This window comes from Trichosurus vulpecula, chromosome 6, assembly GCF_011100635.1.
Source record: "Trichosurus vulpecula isolate mTriVul1 chromosome 6, mTriVul1.pri, whole genome shotgun sequence".
Taxonomy (NCBI): Eukaryota; Metazoa; Chordata; class Mammalia; order Diprotodontia; family Phalangeridae; genus Trichosurus; species Trichosurus vulpecula.
In genome coordinates, this window is record NC_050578.1 from 273,752,723 (window position 1) to 273,772,082 (window position 19,360).

Genomic DNA, 19,360 nt, shown 5'->3' on the forward strand with positions numbered 1-19,360 from the left:
GCACCAGTTCATGTAAGTCTTTCCATGTTTTTCTGAAGTCTGTCTGTTCATCATTTCTTATAGCACAATAGTATTCCATTACTTTCATTTGCCTTAACTTGTTCAGCTATTCCCCAATGGATGGGCATCCCCTCAATTTCCAATTCTTGGCCACCACAAAAAAGCTGCTATAAATATTTTTGTATATGTGGGTCCTTTTCCCATTTTTATGATTTCTTTGGGATACAGACCTAGTATGCTATTTTCTGGATCAAAAGCTATACACAGTTTTGTAGCCCTTCATAGTTCCAAATTGCTCTCCAGAATGTTTGGATCAGTTCACAATTCCACTAACAATGCATTAATGTTCAAATTTTCTCATAACTCCAATATTTATCATTTTCCTGTTTTGTCTTATTGGCCAATCCAATAGGTGTGAGGTGATACCTCAGAGTTGTTTTAATTTGCATTTCCCTAATCAATAGGGATTTAGAGCATTTTTTCATATGACTATAGATAGCTTTGATTTCTTCATCTGAAAACTACCTCTTCACATCCTTTGACCATTTACCAATTGGGGAATGATCGGTATTCTTATAAATTTGACTCAGTTCTCTATATATTTGAGATATGAGGCCTTTATCAGAGACTTTGGCCATAAAAAATAGAAAGTTTTCTGCTTCCCTTCTCATCTTGGTTGCATTGGCTTTGTTTGTGCAAAAACTACTTAATTTAATGTAATCAAAATTATCTATTTTGCATTTCATAATGTTCTCTATCTCTTGTTTGGTCATAAATTCTTCCATTCTCCATAGATCTGACAGGTAAACTGTTCCTTGCTCTCCTAATTTGCTTATGGTATCACCCTTTATGTCTAAATCATGTACCCATTTTGACTTCATTTTGGTATAGGGTGTAAGATGTTGGTCTATGCCTAGTTTCTGCCATACTGTTTTCCAGTTTTCCCAGCAGTTTTTGTTAAATGGTGAATTCTTATCCCAGAAGCTGGGGTCTTTGGGTTCATCAAACAGTAATTACTATAGTCATTGACTCCTGTGACATTCCCTATTCTAAGGCTGCTCCCAGCTCTGCCATTCTCTATTGTAAGGCCCTCTGTGCTCCAGTATTCCCTTTTCTAAGGATTCTCCCAGTTCTGGCATCCTGTGCTCTGTGTGGCCCTCCTAGCTCTGACACTGTGGTTTTTAAAAAAATTATTTCGAACAGTTTTATTAGATGCCTCATGTTTTTGCACCACACCTACTTCCTGAGAGTAGGTCCCCCAAACAGAGCTCTCTGTTGTAACAGCAAAAAGTTCAGCAAATCCCACGACCCAGCAGCCTTAGGTGACTGTGTGCACCTCTCTCTGCAGTTCTGTCTCCCCCTAATACCCACCTCAATACTAACAAAACAGAGGAGGGTTTTATGATCTCCTCTAATTACAACAAATCCAAGTCCAGGGGTCTTTCTGGGTTGTTTCCTTTTACACTACTGTAGTCTTAGGGTCACAAATGGAGAGTGGAAGAGACTTGAGGCCACCTAGTCCAACCCTTTCAACAAATCCCTTCACACGAGGACTAGATGGCCTCTCATCACTGGGTCTCGGCTTAGCCTCCCTTCCTCCAAGTCTTCCCATACTTCTCCATCTCTTCTGTCTGGGGGTCCAAAGGTCCTAGAGCCAACATTCTGTATCATTTGCCCTTTGTCCCTCAGGACACCTGGATGATGGGAAGGTCATCAGACTGGCTGTCAAAAGGACCCAAGTTTTTCTTGGTTTTGCCACTTGGTCACTATCTGACCTCTGGCAGTTCCTCTCTTTTCTGGCCTCATTTCCTTATCTGTAAAAAGAGGGTTGGACTGGATACTCTCTAGGGTGCCTTCTGCCTCTGACACTGTGTTATTCTATATGCTCAAACTCTAGAAAAACCCACAAGCTTGGGTCCTCCAAGTTTGATTCTCATACAAATGAATGCAGATGTTTAAATCAGACAGCTTGACCATGTTTGCTGCCATCTATTACATAAGCCTATACTCCTACCCCTTGGGCAGAAACTCAGCAGCCCCAAAGGTCTGTCTTTGCTCCTCCTTCCTCCATCCCCATGTAGAGTAATGTTAGCTATGAGCAAGCAGCCAAAGTATGTGGTTTGGGGAGGCCTCCTGGGGCAGGGTGAAGAGCCCTGAGCTCCTGAGTGTATTTTCCCCTTAGCCCATCCAGACATGATAATTGGCATATGGGTGCTAATTGGATAATGGACACTGGTTTCCTTTCCAACACTTTATTGTGATATTGAAAATAGGTTGTGTCCCTCTCCCAGAAAGACCCCTTGCCTTCCCCCTACCCATGCCACAGCTACAGTAGAGACAGGTGTACAAGGGGAGGCCATTGGCAGTGGCACCTGCCAAGGAGGAAGAGGAATGAATCTCCCTCCACCAGAGCAGTGGCTGCTGCTCCTTGGCCAGTGATGGGCCGCAGCCCAGGTGGAACAGATGGCAGGTGCGTACTTTGGTGAGGCTAGTAAGAAGCAGTGGGACAGGAAAGGACCAAAGCCCCCAGTGAGATGAGGCTGTGTGGCAGAGAACTTAGAAGCATTTCCTGTGCACGATGGAAGGGCCGGCCTCATCATATTCTTGCTTGGTGATCCACATTTGCTGGAAGGTGGACAGGGAGGCCAGGATGGATCCCCCAATCCAGACGGAGTATTTGCGCTCAGGGGGAGCAATGATCTGAGGGAAGAGAAGAGATTGTGCATGTTCAGCAAAGCCCTTCCTTGGGTTTGTTTGTGTGGGGGCCGCACTTAGGACCCAACCTGGACATGATTGCTTGGATACCTTCCTGGCACCCCAGACCAGCTACTCTGTGGGGAGCATTCTCTCACTGACAAAGAGCAATGTGGAAGGCTGGGAGGGGTCAGGGGCCCTTGGACACCTCCCACATCCAAGCTTCAGTGCCAATTGTTTGGTGAGAGGCATTATGTCTCTGGGATCAAGGCAGCTGGCCTGGAAGCCAGGAAGACCCTGGGGTCAGATCCCTCCTTAGACACATGCTGGCTGGGTGATCCTGAGCACAGTAACCTCAATGCTCTAGGCAGCTCAAGGTGCCAACCACACTGGTCAAGTTTCCTCACTAGGAGGTCTATTTGCCCAGGGAAACACAGGTCCAACCCCTATCTCAATAGGCTCAAAGGGCCCTTCCTGCCCTGGAGCCTGTGGCCTCAAAGACCTTTCCCTCTGTTAGGGTCTCTTGGCCACTTTTCTGTTGGGAATCAGGTTTTTAGTGATTGAATTGAGGAAGATGGTAGGATATGATGAAAGACCCCTTGGCTGGAAATTAAACCTGGGTTCTGCTCCCAGCTCTACCACTAAGTCAGAGTATGACTTTAGACATGTCTCTTAACTTCTCTGGGCCTCAGTTTCCTGCTCTGTAACCTAAGGGAGCTGAAGTAGGTGATCTCTATCTAAGGTCTTTTCTACCTTAAAATAAGCATTAAGCTCCCATGCCCAGGCTGCTGGGAGCAGAGCATCAGTAAGGCGGCTGTCTCAGAGATTCAGAAGCCTGGGCTCTGCTCCCCCTCTCTAGACGCCTTGGGAGAGCCCACCACCATGGCTGTCAATCCTCTGAAGTCCCAGGCCCTTTCTAGCCAGAGGCAAGTATGCCAACGATAACATCTTTGGCTCTGGGAAAGGAGCCACTCCAGGAGGGTTTCTTCTGAGTTTTTGCTGCTGCTAGTTTGCCAAGGAATCCAGTCTGTTCTGAAGAGCTGTTGGGAACCGCAGCTTCATCCTCAAGTGCCACAGAGGGGGCTATCTCAGACTGAGGGGGTGGGGGACTGTCAGATGCTGCTCCCCTCCCCCCACACAACCCCAGGAGTCTTTAGCTCTGCTCTGCTCCCCTACCCCCACCTCCCCTTACCTTGATCTTCATGGTGCTGGGGGCTAAGGCGGTGATTTCCTTCTGCATCCGATCAGCGATGCCGGGGTACATGGTGGTTCCGCCAGACAAGACATTGTTGGCATAAAGGTCTTTGCGGATGTCAATGTCACACTTCATGATGGAGTTGTAGGTGGTCTCATGGATCCCAGCAGACTCCATGCCTAGGGGAGAGGGGGAGAGGAGGTCAGTATGTGACCTGGGCTTTGTGACCTGAGTCTCCCTCTCATGCTCCCTCCCACTTCCCAGGAGAACCAAGCCCAGTTTCTCTTTTCGGATTTTCTAGGGGATGAGGTTGGCCTCATCAGGGCAACAGCCCAGACCTGGTGCTGCTGAAGCTGCTGCTGCACAGAAGCAATAACCAGCATTTCAGTGGCACTTTAAGGTTTGCTAAGTGCGTTACAGACAGTATCACAAGCCTGTGATGTGGGCGTTGCAGGAAGTATTTCATTTTACAGCCTCAGAAACAAGCTCAGAGAGGTTAAGAGATCTGCCCATTGTCACAAAACAAGTAAGTGGTATAAGTGGAATTCAAACCCAGGTCATCTTGACTCCGAGCCTTGGACTCTATCCACTCTGCCCTGTGGCTGGTCTACCAAGGCCCCCTTCAAAAAATCTGTCTCCCCTTCAAGAGAGGTTCTCTATAAAAGGGACCCAAGAAGGAGTGGGGAGGGATGCAAGGGACTGAAGGAGATGGAGACAACATGCTGCATTCTGGCTGGTTTGATCGAGGACTAGAAGGTACCTCAAGGCCCCTCATTCTGCAGAGTCTGAGGCTTCAAGAAGGAAAAGGACTTATCCAAGGTCATAAAGATCCGAGATCCCATTGTGTTCTTTCCACTCCCCAACCCTGTCTTGGTGGAAGGAGCCCTGGCCTTGGTTGGCCCTCTGGGTCTCAGTCCTGGTTCTGATACTTGGCTCGGCTGGTAAATCGCTTCAGCCTCAGTTTCCTCGTCTATACAATGGCATGGTGTATGGAAGCACAGAGCTGTTATTTTACAGGTTGTGGCTGGGGGAAGGCCGGCAGAGGGAGGATGTGCCCAGACTGGCAGAATGAAGCCGAAGGCTGCCCTCCGCCAGTCGGAGAACTCACCGATGAAGGAGGGCTGGAAGAGAGTCTCCGGGCAGCGGAACCGCTCATTGCCGATGGTGATGACCTGCCCGTCCGGTAACTCATAGCTCTTCTCCAGAGATGAGGAGGACGCAGCTGTGGCCATCTCGTTCTCGAAGTCCAGGGCCACGTAGCCAAGCTTCTCCTTGATATCTCTCACGATCTCCCGCTCAGCTGGGTGTGGAGGGAGAGGACAAACCGGTGAGAGATGGGAGACACAGGGGCCCCGGTGTGTAGCAAGGTTTATGAGACTCAGCCCCCATCTGTCCTAGAAAGGACAGGTCTGTCTTCTGTAATCTACACCGGGATTTTTATGACCCAAGAGGAGAGAATGGGGGATCTGTTGGCCGAGGACCCGGGTTTAAACACCAACCCCGAGGATCACTGTGTGAGCTTGAACAAATCCCCCTTCCCTCCCTGGGTCTCAGTTTCCTCATCTGTCAAGTGAGGGGGTTGGAGCAGATGACCTCTTCAAGCTCTGGGTCTATGCATCTTCGCCCTGGCCTTGGTTAATCCCTGCGCCATCGGGCAACTGCAGCTGATTTAGCGACTTGGCCTCATCTGAATCCTCACAACTCTGCAGGGTGGGTCCTACAGGGACTTCCTATCCTTTTTCAGACTCAGAGAGATTGGCTGTCTTGTCCAGTCACACATGGACAGCGCTGGACTCGCCACCTCCCTGGATGGAATGGAAGCTTCTCAAGGGCAACACTGAGCGCAATACCTGGCACCTAGTCACTGCCAAATGAATGCTGGTTGTTGCTCAATTATCAGAAAAGGTATTTTAACTAGGCTTTCCTGCCCCCGAATCAAGCGCTCTCCATTCTGCCACACTTCCTCTCTGACAAAGTCAGTTCCTCTGGGTGTCTACTCCCTCCATCCATAAAAGGCAGGTGTAGTTGGGATGATCACTAAGATTCCTTCCAGCTCTAAATGTAGGGCATCATGACAGGCCAGGGGAGATACAGCTTAAGGGAAGTTAATGAGAAACAGAGTGCTGCTAGAGTGGGGGGCAGGAGGACTGGAGGAGCTTATTATCAGTCGGTATAGCACTTCGGCTGCAAGAAAAGAAGAGGACCTAGGATTCCATTCCTGGAACAATGTCTAGAACTCGGCAGGTGATGACCTGACTGTTTTCTGGCCTGCTTGGACTATACCTGATCCAAAAAAAGCACTTTATAAAGGCTGGCTTATTATTATTAATAATTATTGTTATTGTAAGTATATCTGCGAGGCACAGGGATGTGCTGGAGAGGCTTTGAAGAGCCAAGGTTCATGTTCTGGCTCTGCTATTTATAAGCCCTAGCTCTCTAGGTCTCAGTTTCCTCTCCTGTAAAATGAGTCATTTGACCTGTAGCACCATGATAGGCCTTCAAGTATCAGAAAAGGGATTAGGTTTAGGGTCATATCAGATTTAAGGGTGGAAGGACCCTCGAGGTCATCCGGTGTGACCCCTTCTTTTTATAGATAAGGAAACTGAAGCCCCAAAGGGGGAAGTTACTCAGGCAAGGAATTCGAATCCAGGCTCTCTGACTCAGTTTAGCCTGCCTTCTAGTTTACCCTGTTCTTCTTGGGTCCAGAAAACAAAACTGGAGTCAACCTCCTTTCCAGATCTGATGCTATATAATGGTTTAGTGAAGTTTCCAGAAGCAGATTCTAGGTCAGTCTCAGGAAGGACCCCCTCCCAATCTGAGCCATCCAAAAATGGGGACGGGGCCATGTTAAGATAGTGAGCTCCCTATAGCTGGAGCCAAGGTTTTGGGGACCACTGCAGATGGAGTTAGTGCATGGTGAGGGATGTGCAGCAGGCAGGACCTCAGTCTTTGCAGGTAGGGGCAGGGGCTTGGTGCCAGGGAGTAATGGTTGAGTGACAGCTTAGGGGCCCAAGGAGGTCTCACCGGTGGTGACGAAGGAGTAACCCCTCTCTGTGAGGATCTTCATTAGGTAGTCAGTGAGGTCTCGGCCTGCCAGGTCCAAGCGCATGATGGCATGGGGCAGAGCATAGCCCTCATAAATGGGCACATTGTGGGTCACACCATCTCCAGAGTCCAACACTATCCCTGTAGGGGGCAGGGCACATGGACTCTTAGAGTCCCACCTCCACACACACTTACACTCAGCCCTGATGCCCCAGGCCCACCTTCCCTGAGGCAAACCTGTCCAGACCCAGGGTAGAGGGGGAGTGAAGGGAGAGCAGAGGGGAGGGGGAAAGGGGGCATATCGGGGCACCCTGGGGTGTTGTCTTTGGTGCTACTAGAAAAGGCTGGAGAGACGGGAACTTTAGGGTCTGAGGGACCTGGGGATGTTTGGGGGGTGTGAGCATCCAAAGCTTTGGCAACAGAGCAGCATGAATCTAGAAGGCTGGGGTCTGAAGGGAGAACTAAAGAAGAGAATAAGGGGTCTAAGAAGAGGATTCTGGGGAAGGAAACCATTGATGAGGGAGTGGGGGAACCACTGAGTAAGTCTTGGGGGCAGAGGTACGGAATGGTGCTGGAAATGTGTACTATTGAGGACGGGCTGGGGGTGTGGCTCGGGAAGGGTCCTGGGGAGGGGGACTATTGAGGAGGAGTCGGGGGTGAGGACTACTGAGGAGGGGTTGAGGGCTAATGAAGAGGGGTTGAGGGGTGGGGCTCTGGAGGGGTCCTGTGCATGGGGACTATTGAGGAGGGGTTGGGGCTTGGGAGTGATGGGGGGGTGGCTTGGGAAGGGTCCTGAGGGTGGGGACTACTGAGGCGGGGTTGGGGTGGGGCTCGGGAGGGGTTGGGGGTCAGAGATGGAATTTGGGAGCAGTCCTGGGAGGGTTGACGAGGGTAGGAGGACTGAAGAGGGCTCCTGGGGCCAGGAGGAGCGCAGGATCCGAGCTCACCAGTGGTACGGCCGGAGGCGTAGAGGGAGAGCACAGCTTGGATGGCCACGTACATGGCCGGCACGTTGAAGGTCTCAAACATAATCTGGGTCATCTTCTCACGGTTGGCCTTAGGGTTAAGTGGGGCCTCGGTGAGCAGCGTCGGGTGCTCCTCGGGGGCCACTCGCAGCTCATTGTAGAAAGTGTGGTGCCAGATCTTTTCCATGTCGTCCCAGTTGGTGATGATGCCATGCTCGATGGGGTACTTGAGAGTCAGGATACCTCTTTTGCTCTGCGCTTCGTCCCCGACGTACGCATCCTTCTGTCCCATACCCACCATGACGCCCTGGAGACCGGGGAAACAGAGTCAAGTGTCGGAGGACGTCCAGACCGGGAGGTACGGGGAGGAGGAAGGTAGCCCTAGGCCCCACCCCCGGCCCGCTCCGGCCCGTGCTTTGGGGAGGCTGTCAAGGTGTAGGCTGGGAGGGGTGTGAAGGGCGGGAGGAGTTAGTACAAACCAGGACGCTTCCTTTTTAAGCTTTAAAAGGTACTTTGTTCCCCCAGACCCCGTCAGGTCATGAGTGTAAATATTATCCCCCTTTTACGAACGAGGAAACTGAGGCCCAGAGGAGGCGACATCTTCCCCTGATCTTAGGGAGGAAGGGGCGCTCCCAGGCCAGCAGGTTTAACCCGTGCCTGACCAAGAATCCTCCTCCAGCACCCAGCCTCTGCTCAAGTTCCTCCACCAGTAACAGGGAACCCCCTCTGCTGGTGCCTGCTGTCCGCTCAAACATCCCTCAAGGTTGGGAAGGGTTTTCCCTACAGTCCCACCCCCTCTACCCCAAGTCCAGGCTTCTGGTCCCTCCTCCGGAGACCAAGAGAGTCTAATCCATCCTTCTCTTAATTGCCTTTCGAATACGAGGGGTACCAGATTTGGAGCTGGACCATTTGGTTCAACCCCCTCATTTTACAGACGAGGAAACCGAGACCCAAAGAGGGGGCCGATGACTGGTTCAAGGTCACACAGCCGGGCTGCACCCATGCAGGGCGCCTGAGGCTTCCAACTCTCCTTTGCTAGCCTCGGCTAGCTAGAGTCAGAAGCGGGGATGGAGGGGGTGGGGCGGGGAGCGGGGGCGGGGAGCCGGGACTGGGAGAACTCAGGGACAAAGCTCTTCTCATCGCACTGCCCAGCCAGGTCTGGGAGTGGCTAGGAGGAAGACGAGGGAGGGAGGGTAAAGGAGGAGGAGGTGAAGGGGGAGGGGCAGGGGAGGAGGGAGGGGGAAGAAGGAGGCGGGAGGGGGAAGAAGGAGGAGGAGATGGAGGTAGGGGGAGGGGCAAGAGGCGGCTCCCGGTGGGCTCTCTCTCTGTACTTGTCTCTGCCTCAGTCTCTCTCCCAGCCTCCCTCTCTGTATCTCTTTCTCCGCCTCCCTCCCTCCCCCCGTCACTCTCTCTCCCTCGCTCCTCTCAAAGTTTGTCTCTTTTGTCTCTCTGACTGTATCTCTGTCTCTACCTCTGACTCGATTTCTCTCTCTCTCTCTCTCTCTCTCTCTGTCTCTCGTTCCCTCTCCTTCCGTCCCACCTCCCTCCTCCCTCCTCCCTCCAAGCTCCGTACCTGGTGGCGGGGCCGGCCCACGATGGAGGGGAACACGGCTCGGGGCGCATCGTCCCCGGCGAAGCCGGCCTTCACCAGTCCAGAGCCGTTATCGCAGACCAGCGCGGTGACCTCGTCCTCGTCACACATGGTGGCAGCGGTTGTGGCTGGGAGAGAAAGGGCTAAGTGAAGGGGGGGGGCTTTGGTGTCTGCCCCGGTCTTCCTCCTGGGGGTGGGGGGCCACCTTGGAGCAGCCTGGGTTACGGTTACTGGTGTGGGAGCCACGGGCTGAGTTCTTTTCTTCTTTACCCAGAAAACCAGCCTCTTTTTTAAACTTGCTGGAGAATAAAGGGGATCCCCTGTCTCTAGCCCCGGATCCTCGGGACCCCGTCCTTTAACCATCGCAGGATCCCGGAATCCTAGCTGGGGTCTTTGGGGGATTTGCCCCAATCCTGAGGCTACTAGTGCTCTATGTTACAGAGGCTGAAAACCGAGGTCGAGAGAGCGCGGAGGGGCTGGCCTGCTGTCATACTGGGAGCAGGGGCCGGGTCAGGATATGAACTCGAGTCCTCAGACCCAAACGAAATCCTCTGCCTTTCCCCCATTGTCTTTCCTGTTCTAGGACCATGGAAGGGTTTGAGGGAGGGGAGAGGAGAGGCATCTGGCCTGAACTCCTCTCTCATTCCCTGCAAGCTGTGCCCCCTCCCCATCCTGATCAGTCCGCTTGGGGAAAACCAAAGCTTCCCCTTAGAAAGGGAGCTCCTGGGACTGGGGGCGGGGGCGGCATTTCTTTTTTATTTTTTTTGCATCTCGTATACCTAGTGCTTAGCTCAATGCCAGGCACATGTTAAGTGCCAAAAATGCTTATTGACTGAGTCCCCCAAAGTCCCCCACTCCATACAGAATTTAGGATTGGTCCTAAGCTAGGCTGCCGCCTGGGCCCCCGCTGTGAAATCTGCTCTCTCCCCTCTCCGTCCGTCTCTGTCTCTCTCTCTCCACCCCTCTCTCTCTTTCTCTCCCATTCCCTCCCTCTCTCCCTGTCTCTCTCTCCTTCTCCCTCTCTCTCTTCTCCTCTTCTCCTCTCCTCTCCTCTCCTCTCCTCTCCTCTTCTCTCCTCTCCTCTTCTCTTCTCTTCTCTTCTCTTCTCTTCTCTTCTCTTCTCTTCTCTTCTCTTCTCTTCTCTTCTCTTCTCTCTCTTCCCCTCCCTCCCTCTCCAATTCCCTCTCTCCCTCCCTCTCTGTCTTCCTCTCCTCCCTCTCTTTCTCCTTCTCTTCTCTTTTCTTCTCTCTCCCTCCCTCCTTTCTATCTACACCCCTACTGACAACTGTGCACCCCTTCTAAGAGAATTTTAGGACTGCTGGAATGCTCTAGCCCTCCTGGGTTCCTGTCTAGCCATGATGAGATCTTCTCTGCCCCAGGTCAAACAGCTGGGTCCCCATCTCCTACCCCACCAAAAGATAAGTCAGTGGAAGGCCAGGCATTCCTAGGTTCTTACCAGCTCCTGTGGGCTCAGAAGTTCCGGGAGAAGAAAACTGGCAGGTGGTCTAGGTCAGGGTTGCCCTGGGGTATTTATACCTGAGTGTAGGGGGAGGAGGAGGGCTGGGTGCTGGTGGTGCTCCATTGGATCCCCTCACCCCTCCCTTGAGGTGGCAGTCTCAAGGGCTCCATATTTGGACAAGGTCCAGAGCAGCTGTCCAGCAGGGACCTTTCATGGGCAAGGCAAGGCTGTTAGGGTGGCTATCCCAGTCTCAGCCCCTTGGCTCTGGGCACCCTTCCCTCCTGGGGTTGCTCCCGCTGTCCATGTATGGGTAAGCAGGGTCCTGGTGTGGGAGGGGGCTTGTTATGACAGTGCCTCCCGGTGGGACTAGCCTTCTTTCCTTGATATGTACACTCTGTGCCCCCTGACAAGTTTTTAGGGAGCTGTTCTTGGAGCTTTCCTACTCTTAGGGCCAGAGGGGCCAAGAGGTCAGAGGGAGGGGACATTAAAAGAGAAAGAAGGGGCAGAGGGGAGGAGGGTTGGCTCAGCAGAATTCTGGGTGAGGAAGAGAAGGGCCGAGGCTGCTGGGAGCAGACTGGGGTGACTGGGAAGGCCAAAACCCAAAGAAGCTCCCCTGTACTCATCTGACCCCAAGAGATACAAGTCCTTCTTTCCTTCGGGCCCCCTCCCCCCTCAGCAGGGCCTCCGTGTAAGATGAGAAGGCAGTCACTGGTAGCATCTGCAGGTGCCAAGAAGGCCCTGCTCCTTCCAAAAAAATCCCCAACCCTCTCCCTCCCACCCCACAACCCAGTGCCTGCCTGCAATCTTGCCATTAGACAATTATTACATGTAGGTAGTAATAAATGCAGGTTGAACTGAATTCCTTTAGCTTCTATCAAAGGATCACAGCTTCATCAATTAGGTCCAGAAGGGATTAGAACACAGTGCAAGTGTTACCTCGAACACATAGCCTTTCTCCATGCCCCGCATTGTTAGCAGTCTCTCCCTCTTAAAGTTACTTTTTGTTTTGTCTAGACAAGAGATTTTCATCTGTCCAAGGACCTCCCAATATGAAAACTCCATCCGCCAGTACAGATGGACAACCCATCTATAATTTACATCTGAAACCTGGGGCTCTGAGAAGGGAAGTGATCTGGCCAGAGTGACAGTGTATGTATCAGAGGCAAGATCTGCACCCAAGTTATCCCCTCCAAGGCTGTCCCTCCAGCCATTCTTTTCCTATGCCCTTTGTGCTCCCTATAAGCTCTCTGTTGTTACTGTTGTCTGCCTCCCTAGCAGGAGTCCTGAACCAAAAGAACTCAGGAGTTTGAGATCCTGGGTCCCAATCCTGAACAATTCTAACCTGAGTGGCCTTGGGCAGGTCATTTCCCTTCTCTAGGCTAGGACTATATGGCCTTGGAGGTGCCTTCCAGCCCCAGATTTGAGCCCTATTTTGGGGGCATTGTCCCCCTATTTGGGGGACAATGAATGAATACTAGCCAGAGGTAAAGAGGTGCCCCATTTGGGACTGGGGGGCTCCAGCCTCCCTGCCTCTTCTCAGACCAGTCCACATGGGCCCAGATTAAAGCGGCTCATGAGTCCTGGAGCACCCCCTGATGTCAGGGCAGGAAGTGGGCGGGGAGGGGATTCCAGGATTCTGGGGGTGACCAGGAAGAGAGAGGGTGAGTGCAGCAGCTCCCTGAGTGTGAGCGTGGAGATGCCAGGGGACGCTCCTTGCCTCAAGAAGAGGCTGAGGCCAGCAAAGATTAAAAATACCAAGGAATCAGAGTTGGGGGTTGGGGTGTGTATGTGGCTAGGGGTGGGTGAGCTAACGCCCAGCCAGGAATAGCCCAGGGGGCAAATGTGAGTTCCGTCCCTTATGTGGAAGCAGGAGAGCTCAGTGTGAAAGCACATCAGAGCTGCCCATCTAGGGAGATACAAGGTTGGGTCAGTGGGGGCAGCCAGAGGAGGAAAGCCTGGGTTAGAGAAGGTGGGAGGGAGCAGGGGAATGGAGCTGACTTGGGAGGGGCAAGCCCTAGGGAGATCAGGGGCTAGCCCTCGTTTGGCTCAAGGCTTAGAAGGCCAGGCAGCTTGGTGCAGGCTGGAGTTAGGGTCTCATCCTACTGTGTGCCAGGCACTGTGTCCTACTGTGTGCCAGGCACTGTGCCACAGTCCCTACTCTCAAGGAGCTCACAATCTAAAGGAGGCAGCAACTAGCAACAATTATGTACAAATACTCCACATACAGGATAAACTGGAAATAATCTCAGAGGGAAGGCACTAGAATTAAGGGAGATCAGTAGAAGCCTCCTGTAGAAGGTAGGATTTTAGCTGGGATTTGAATTCAGGAGGCAGAGATGAAGAGGGAGGGAGTACCAGGCATGGGGCACTGGCCGGGAAAAAAGCCCAGAGTCTGGAGATGGAGGCTCTTGTGCAATGACCAGCCAAGAGGCTGGTGTCACCGAATCCAGGACCAGGCAGAGAGTGAAGTGTGAGAAGACTGGGAAGGCAGGAGTGGGCTTTGAATGCCAAACCCAGGATTTTGTATTTGATCCTGGAGGCGATTTTAGGAAGAGAGCTCTGGATTTGAGCAGCAGGAGCAGGAATGGGGAGAGAGAGGAAGCAGGCTCGCCACCCGTGGGCGATTACACTAATCCGGACACAAGGTGACACGGGCCCTCACCAGAGCCATGGCAGCATCAGAGGAGAGAAGGGGGAGGATTCGAGAGATGTTAGGGAGTTAAAATGAATTGGATATGGGAGGGGGGGAGCGTGAGGGGTTGAAGATGAGACCCAGAGTGTATGTCTAGGAAATGGGGAGTATGGGGGTGCCCTGGACAGGAACAGGGAGGGCAGAAGTGGGGAGGGTTTGGGGGCAAAGATGAGCTCAGCTTTGGCCACGTTGACTTTTCCAGTATCTATGGGACATCCAGTTCTACATGTCCAATAAGCAGGTGGAGGTCAGCAGGGAGGTCAGTGTGAATACCTGTATCTGAGAATCATCAACCTAGAGAGGTGATGACTGAATACAGGGGAACTAATGTGAAGGGGGCCCAGGGACAGAGCCCTAGGACGTACCCACAGTTGGCTGGTAGACATGATCTGATCCAGCAAAAGAGACAGAGGAGGAGTGGTCAGAGAGGTAGGAGGAGAACCAGGGGTGTGAGGGTGTATGTGAGAGAGACAGACAGACAGACAGACAGACAGATGGAGAAACAAAGAGACAGAGACAGAGAGAGGAGAGACAGAGACAGAGAGCAACAAGGGAGAGGAGAGAGACAGAAACAGAGACAGAGGAAGAGTGGTCAGAGAGGTAGGAGGAGATTGAGAGACAGAGACAGAGAGAGAAGAGAGAGGAGAGAGATAGAAACAGACAGGAAGAGATAGAGACAGAGAGACAAAGAGAAAGAGAGTCAGAGACAGACAGAGAAAGAGAAACACACAGAGACAGAGACAGAGATAGAGAGAGAGACAGAGAAAGAGACAGAGACAGACAGAGAAACAGAGAGAGAGACAGAGAAAGAGAAAGTGGAAAACTTAGAGAGAAATGAATATTAAGGAGGAGGGAGTGATCCCCAGTGCCCACGGCTACAGAGAGGCCAGAGGAGAATGAGGATTGAGAAAAGGCCATTAGATTTGGCCACTAACAGTGTAACTTTGGAAGGAGCAGTTTTGGTTGAATGATGAGGTCAGAAGCCAGACTGTAGAAAGTTCAGAAGACAAAGGAAATAGAGGCGTCTATGGCAGACAGCCTTTTCAAGGTGTTTAGCCACAAAAGGGAGGAGAGAGCCGAATGATATCTAGCAGGGATCTAGCAGGGAGACGGGAGCACGCTTGTAAGCATAGGGAAGCGGCAAGTGGACAGGAGAGCTTGAAGAGAAATGAGAGGGGGGAAGGTTGAGAGGCAACGCGCTGGAGAAGACAGGATGGCATGGGACAGTGCAGACATGTAGAGGGGTTGGCCCTCATTTTGGGATAGGGAGGCGAGGGAAGAGTTAGTGATGAAAAGCTTCTGGGGGCTGTGAGATGAGGAGGAGAAGGGAGAAGAGGGAGCTCTCAGGGAATGGCCTCCCCTTTTTCAGTGGAAGAGGGACAAGGGTCTCCCTGGGGGTGAGGAGAGGCTGGGGGAGGGAGCCATGAGAAGTTTGTGGAGGGTTAAAAGGTTTGGAAAGGCTACTGTAGTGAGTGGGAAAGGGGGTCAATTAGAGAGGTGTGGAAGGATTGCCTTGCTGCAGTGAGGGCCCGGGGAGGTCACATAACCTAAGTTTGTAGAGGATCCAGGTAACTCTGCTTCCTAATCCTCTCCAGTAACATCGGCAGCACATGAGGAGGAGGGAAGAGAATAAGCAGATGGTGGGAAAGATCCAAAGCTGAGGTTTGGCCGGGCAAAGTCAGTGACAGGCCTCAAGAGGAAAAGGACAGCCTCCTAAGGGGTCAGCATGGAGAAGGGAGGAGAATCAGTGGGGAGTGGCCTGGGGAAGAGGGATGAGAGGTCCCAGCCAGTGAGGCAGAGAAGCCGAATGAAACTAAATTGTGATCTGGAAAGGACATTTCAGAGTTCATCCACCTGGAAGTGGTGCATTTGTGGGGGACAGCAAGGTCGAGGAGATGGCTGTCTCTCTGTAAGTGGGGTTGGGGAGGAGGAGTCACGGGAAATGGCTTCTTCTGTGCAGAAATCAAGGCTTCCCATCCCTACGGAGATCCAAAGCCTGAGAGTTTTTAATTGTACATTAATGAATGTGTTGAGGACATTGAAACAGAAATCTCATTGGAACGATGTGAGGTATTTCTCGTGTACATGTCCCACTTCATTAGGAATGACGCCACAGGCTGTGTTTGGGTGAGAATCATGCCTCGTAGTGACTTGTGCTTTGGAGTCTTAAGAGATGGGGAGTGTGCAGATGCTCATAAATCGAGGGTGGGAAAGAGCTTGCCCACTAGCCAGGAGACAGCTCAGGAGACCTTTGAGCCAGCCACTGGCAGTGGGAAGCTCAAGACCATCATCTTATGCATTCATTCATTCTTTCATTCAGTCATCCATTCATTCATTCATTCACTCATTCATTCATTCACTTATTCATTCATTTATTTATTCACTCATTCATTCATTCATTTTGTTCCTTTGTTTTCTGAGCTTAACAAATATAAAACAAAAGAGGCATTTCAAAATATAAAGTAGGACAGAAGAGACTTGTACATGAGACTGAAGATCTTTATTATGTACATCTCGCTTTTCTTTTAACATGGAATAAATGCAACTTGTAACTTTCAAAGCTCTCCTTCTTGTCTGTGACTCTTTCTGGCCTTCCTTGTGTTCTGTACATTAAAAAAATACTTTAAAAACTATTCTTTCTTCCTTCCTTCCTTCCTTCCTTTCTTCCTTCCTTCCTTCTTTCCCTGATTTCTTCCTCTCTCTCCCCTTCCTTCCTTTCTCCTCTTTTCCCTCCCTTCTTCCCTTCCTTCCTTCCTCCTTCCTTCTTTCTTTCCCTAACCCTATCCCCTTTCTTTTTCCCATCCCTATTTCCACTGGAAAAAGAGAAGAAAAACAAGGCACTTAAAACAAATCTGCAGGGTCAAGTGAAACAAATTCCTGCCTTCACTGGCTGTGTCTGATTCTGTGCCTCGGGTCCCCCACCTCTCTTTCAAAGATGGGTAACCACTACTAGGCCTGTACCCCAAAGAGATCATAAAAAGGGGAAAGGCCCCATATGGACAAAGATATTTGTAGCAGCTCTTTTTTGTGGCGGCCAAGAATTGGAAATTGAGGGGATGTCCATCAGTTGGGGAATGGCTGAACAAGTTGTGGTGTATGACTGTGATGGAATATCATTGTGCTGTAAGAAATGAGCAGGCAGACTTCAGCAAAACCTGGAAAGACCTAGATGAACTGATGCTGAGTGAAGTGAGCAGAACCAGGAGAACAAGGTCCACAGTGACAGCCACAGTGTGTGATGGCTGACTTTGATAGACCTAGCTCTTCTCAGCGATGCAGTGATCCAAGACGACTCCCAAAGACTCACAATGGAAAATGCCGCCCACATCCGGAGAAAGAGCTATGGACTCTGAACGCAGATGGAAACATACTATTTTCACTGTTTTTTGTCTTTTCTTTCTCATGGGTTTTCCCTCTTGTTCTGACTCTTCTTCCACAACACAACTAATGTGGAAATATGTTTAATATGATTGTACACGTATGGCCTGTATCAGATGGCTTGCTGTCTTGGGGGAGGGAGGAGGAGGCGGAGGGAGAAAAACGTGGAACTCCAAATCTTACAGAAATGAATGTTGAAAACTATCTTTACATGTAATTGGAAAAAGAAAAGACTATTTAGTGCAAAAGAACCAACAAAACAAAACAGGGTGGGCAGCAAGTTTGCTGATCAGTTTTCTGGAATTGTGGTGGGTCAGTGCATTGACCCAAGTTCTTGAGCTGCTCCAAGTTGTTTCGATTTATGTTAACATTCACCCCCCACCCAAGGCCTGGCAGGTTCTATTTCCCCCCTCCCCCAGGGTTCTGCTTTTTCTTCCCCTTGCCTCAAGGCTCCCTTCCACCGATGGTGTTTCTCCAGTTCTGGGAGTCCCCTGCATCATACTTCTATTCAGCCACTTAACAAACTACATTTTACAAAAGACTTATTTCCTTCAAAAGTGTAGCCAGGACAGGTAAACACTCCCCAACCCCTAGTGGGAGGCACAGCTCTCCCTTCACCATCTCCTTCTCTAGGAAAGAGAAGGGGATTAGGTTCACAGTTTAACTAAGTTTCTGTACAGAACTGTTCCACCAAGTTTCAAGTCCAAAGCCCCCTTGAGCTCAGGCCCTGGCCACTTGGCTTATCAGCTCTTGCCGAGCTGGCAGCAATATTGGGCCTGGAACCCTGCTCCAAGGTCACCATGGCTGGAGCTCCGAGGTCTGAGGACTCCAGCACCTGTGCCTAGAACTGAAAAGGGCAAAACAGTCTGACCCCAAGCCAGATTCTCAGGCCCTTAAAGGGTTATCTGAGTGCAAGGAGCACATGCCAGGGGTGAACAGGACCTTTACCCCCGGGTGCTGCCAAGAAGAGAGAGACAGATAGAGAGGAGAGAGAAATAGAGACAGAGAAAGAGACAGAGAGACATAGAGAGAAAAGAGACAGATACTTTATATCATAACTAAAGTGAAAATATGCTTAATATGGATGTATCAGTAAAGCCAGTTCACAGTTCCAATAGCCCCTTGTGGGGGGGGGCTGTTTTTCTGTGGCCCCTCCAACAATAGCCATTTTACTTTTACTTATCCTTATCAATCTGTTGATGGAGCCTCAGGGTGGCTTTTGTTTGCATCTTTTTTAATTCTTGGTAATTTGGAGCATTTTTTCATATGGTTGTTGATAGCTTGGATTTCTTCCTCAAAAGCATTCTATTTGGCAGTTCTTTTTTGTTGTAGTTTCCCCAAACTGAAAGCTAAGAAGGAGCCCATCTTTTGGAGAAAGACTAAACAAATGGATATATACGTGTGTGTGTGTGTGTGTGTGTGTGTGTGAATATTTATTTTACTTTTAGAAATGACAAAACTGGCAGTTTCAGGAGAAACAGAGAAGCTCTCTCTGATCTGGTGCAGAATAAAAGGAGCAGAACCAGGGGCACAGTTTTCATAATGAAAGCATTATAGAGAAAACAGCTTTGAAAGACTATAGAACTCTGACCAACCATGATTTCAGAACTGAAGCTCCTGCCAGAGAGGGGATGGGCTGAATCTCTAAGATGAGGCAGGAAGTCTTGGACATGGCCAATGTGGAAATTTGTTTCACCGCACCTCTACGTATCTCTGTTGTGAGGTTTGGGGTTTTTTCAATAGTTCAGTGTGAGTGTGTTGTGCGTGGGGTCATTAGGAGGAAGAGATAATTACAAAAAATAAAAGAAAATTGCCCATTCATAGTAAATTTGAATCAGTTCTTTATATTTCGGATGTGAGACCTTTGTCAGAGAAACTTGCTACAAAGGTATTTCTCCCAGTTACTTATTTTCCTTCCAATCTTAGCTACATTAGTTTTGTTTCTGCAAAACCTTTTCAGTTATATGTAATGAAAATTAGGGCAACCAGGTGGTGCGATGGATAGAGCGCCAGGCCTGAAGTCAGGACACTCCTCTTCCTGAGTTCAAATCCAGCCTCAGACATTTACTAGCTATGTGACCTTGGACAAGTCACTTAACCCTGTTTGCCTCAGTTTCCTCATCTGTAAAATGAGCTGGAGAAGGAAATGGCAAACCCCTCCAGGATCTCTGCCAAGAAAACCCCAAATGGGGTCATGATGAGTAGGACATGACTGAAATGACTGAACAACAAATATTCAAACTGTCCATTTTTTCTTTCGTGAATCCTCTCTATTCCTCCTTTAGCCATGAGCCCTTCCCCTATCCAAAGTGACAAAATGTCATTTCTTCCCTCCTCTTCT

General features: G+C 50.5%; 1 protein-coding gene across 2 annotated transcripts; it reads right to left on the bottom strand.

Annotated features, from left to right (window-relative positions):
* Positions 1-2,209: 2,209 nt before the first annotated feature.
* Positions 2,210-11,094, bottom strand: LOC118853124 (actin, alpha skeletal muscle-like). Of its 2 annotated transcripts, XM_036763061.1 has the most exons (7): positions 10,947-11,094; positions 9,473-9,618; positions 7,882-8,206; positions 6,914-7,075; positions 4,998-5,189; positions 3,887-4,068; positions 2,210-2,700 (listed from the first exon to the last, which is right to left on the bottom strand). In XM_036763061.1, the coding sequence occupies exons 2-7, from the start codon at positions 9,599-9,601 to the stop codon at positions 2,557-2,559; spliced, it is 1,134 nt and encodes a 377-aa protein (XP_036618956.1). In that variant the 5' UTR covers positions 9,602-9,618; positions 10,947-11,094; the 3' UTR covers positions 2,210-2,556. The 2 variants fall into 2 exon arrangements, with proteins under 2 accessions (XP_036618956.1, XP_036618957.1); XM_036763062.1 differs by lacking the exon at positions 10,947-11,094 and having other exon boundaries at positions 2,233-2,700; positions 7,882-8,077.
* Positions 11,095-19,360: the final 8,266 nt, after the last annotated feature.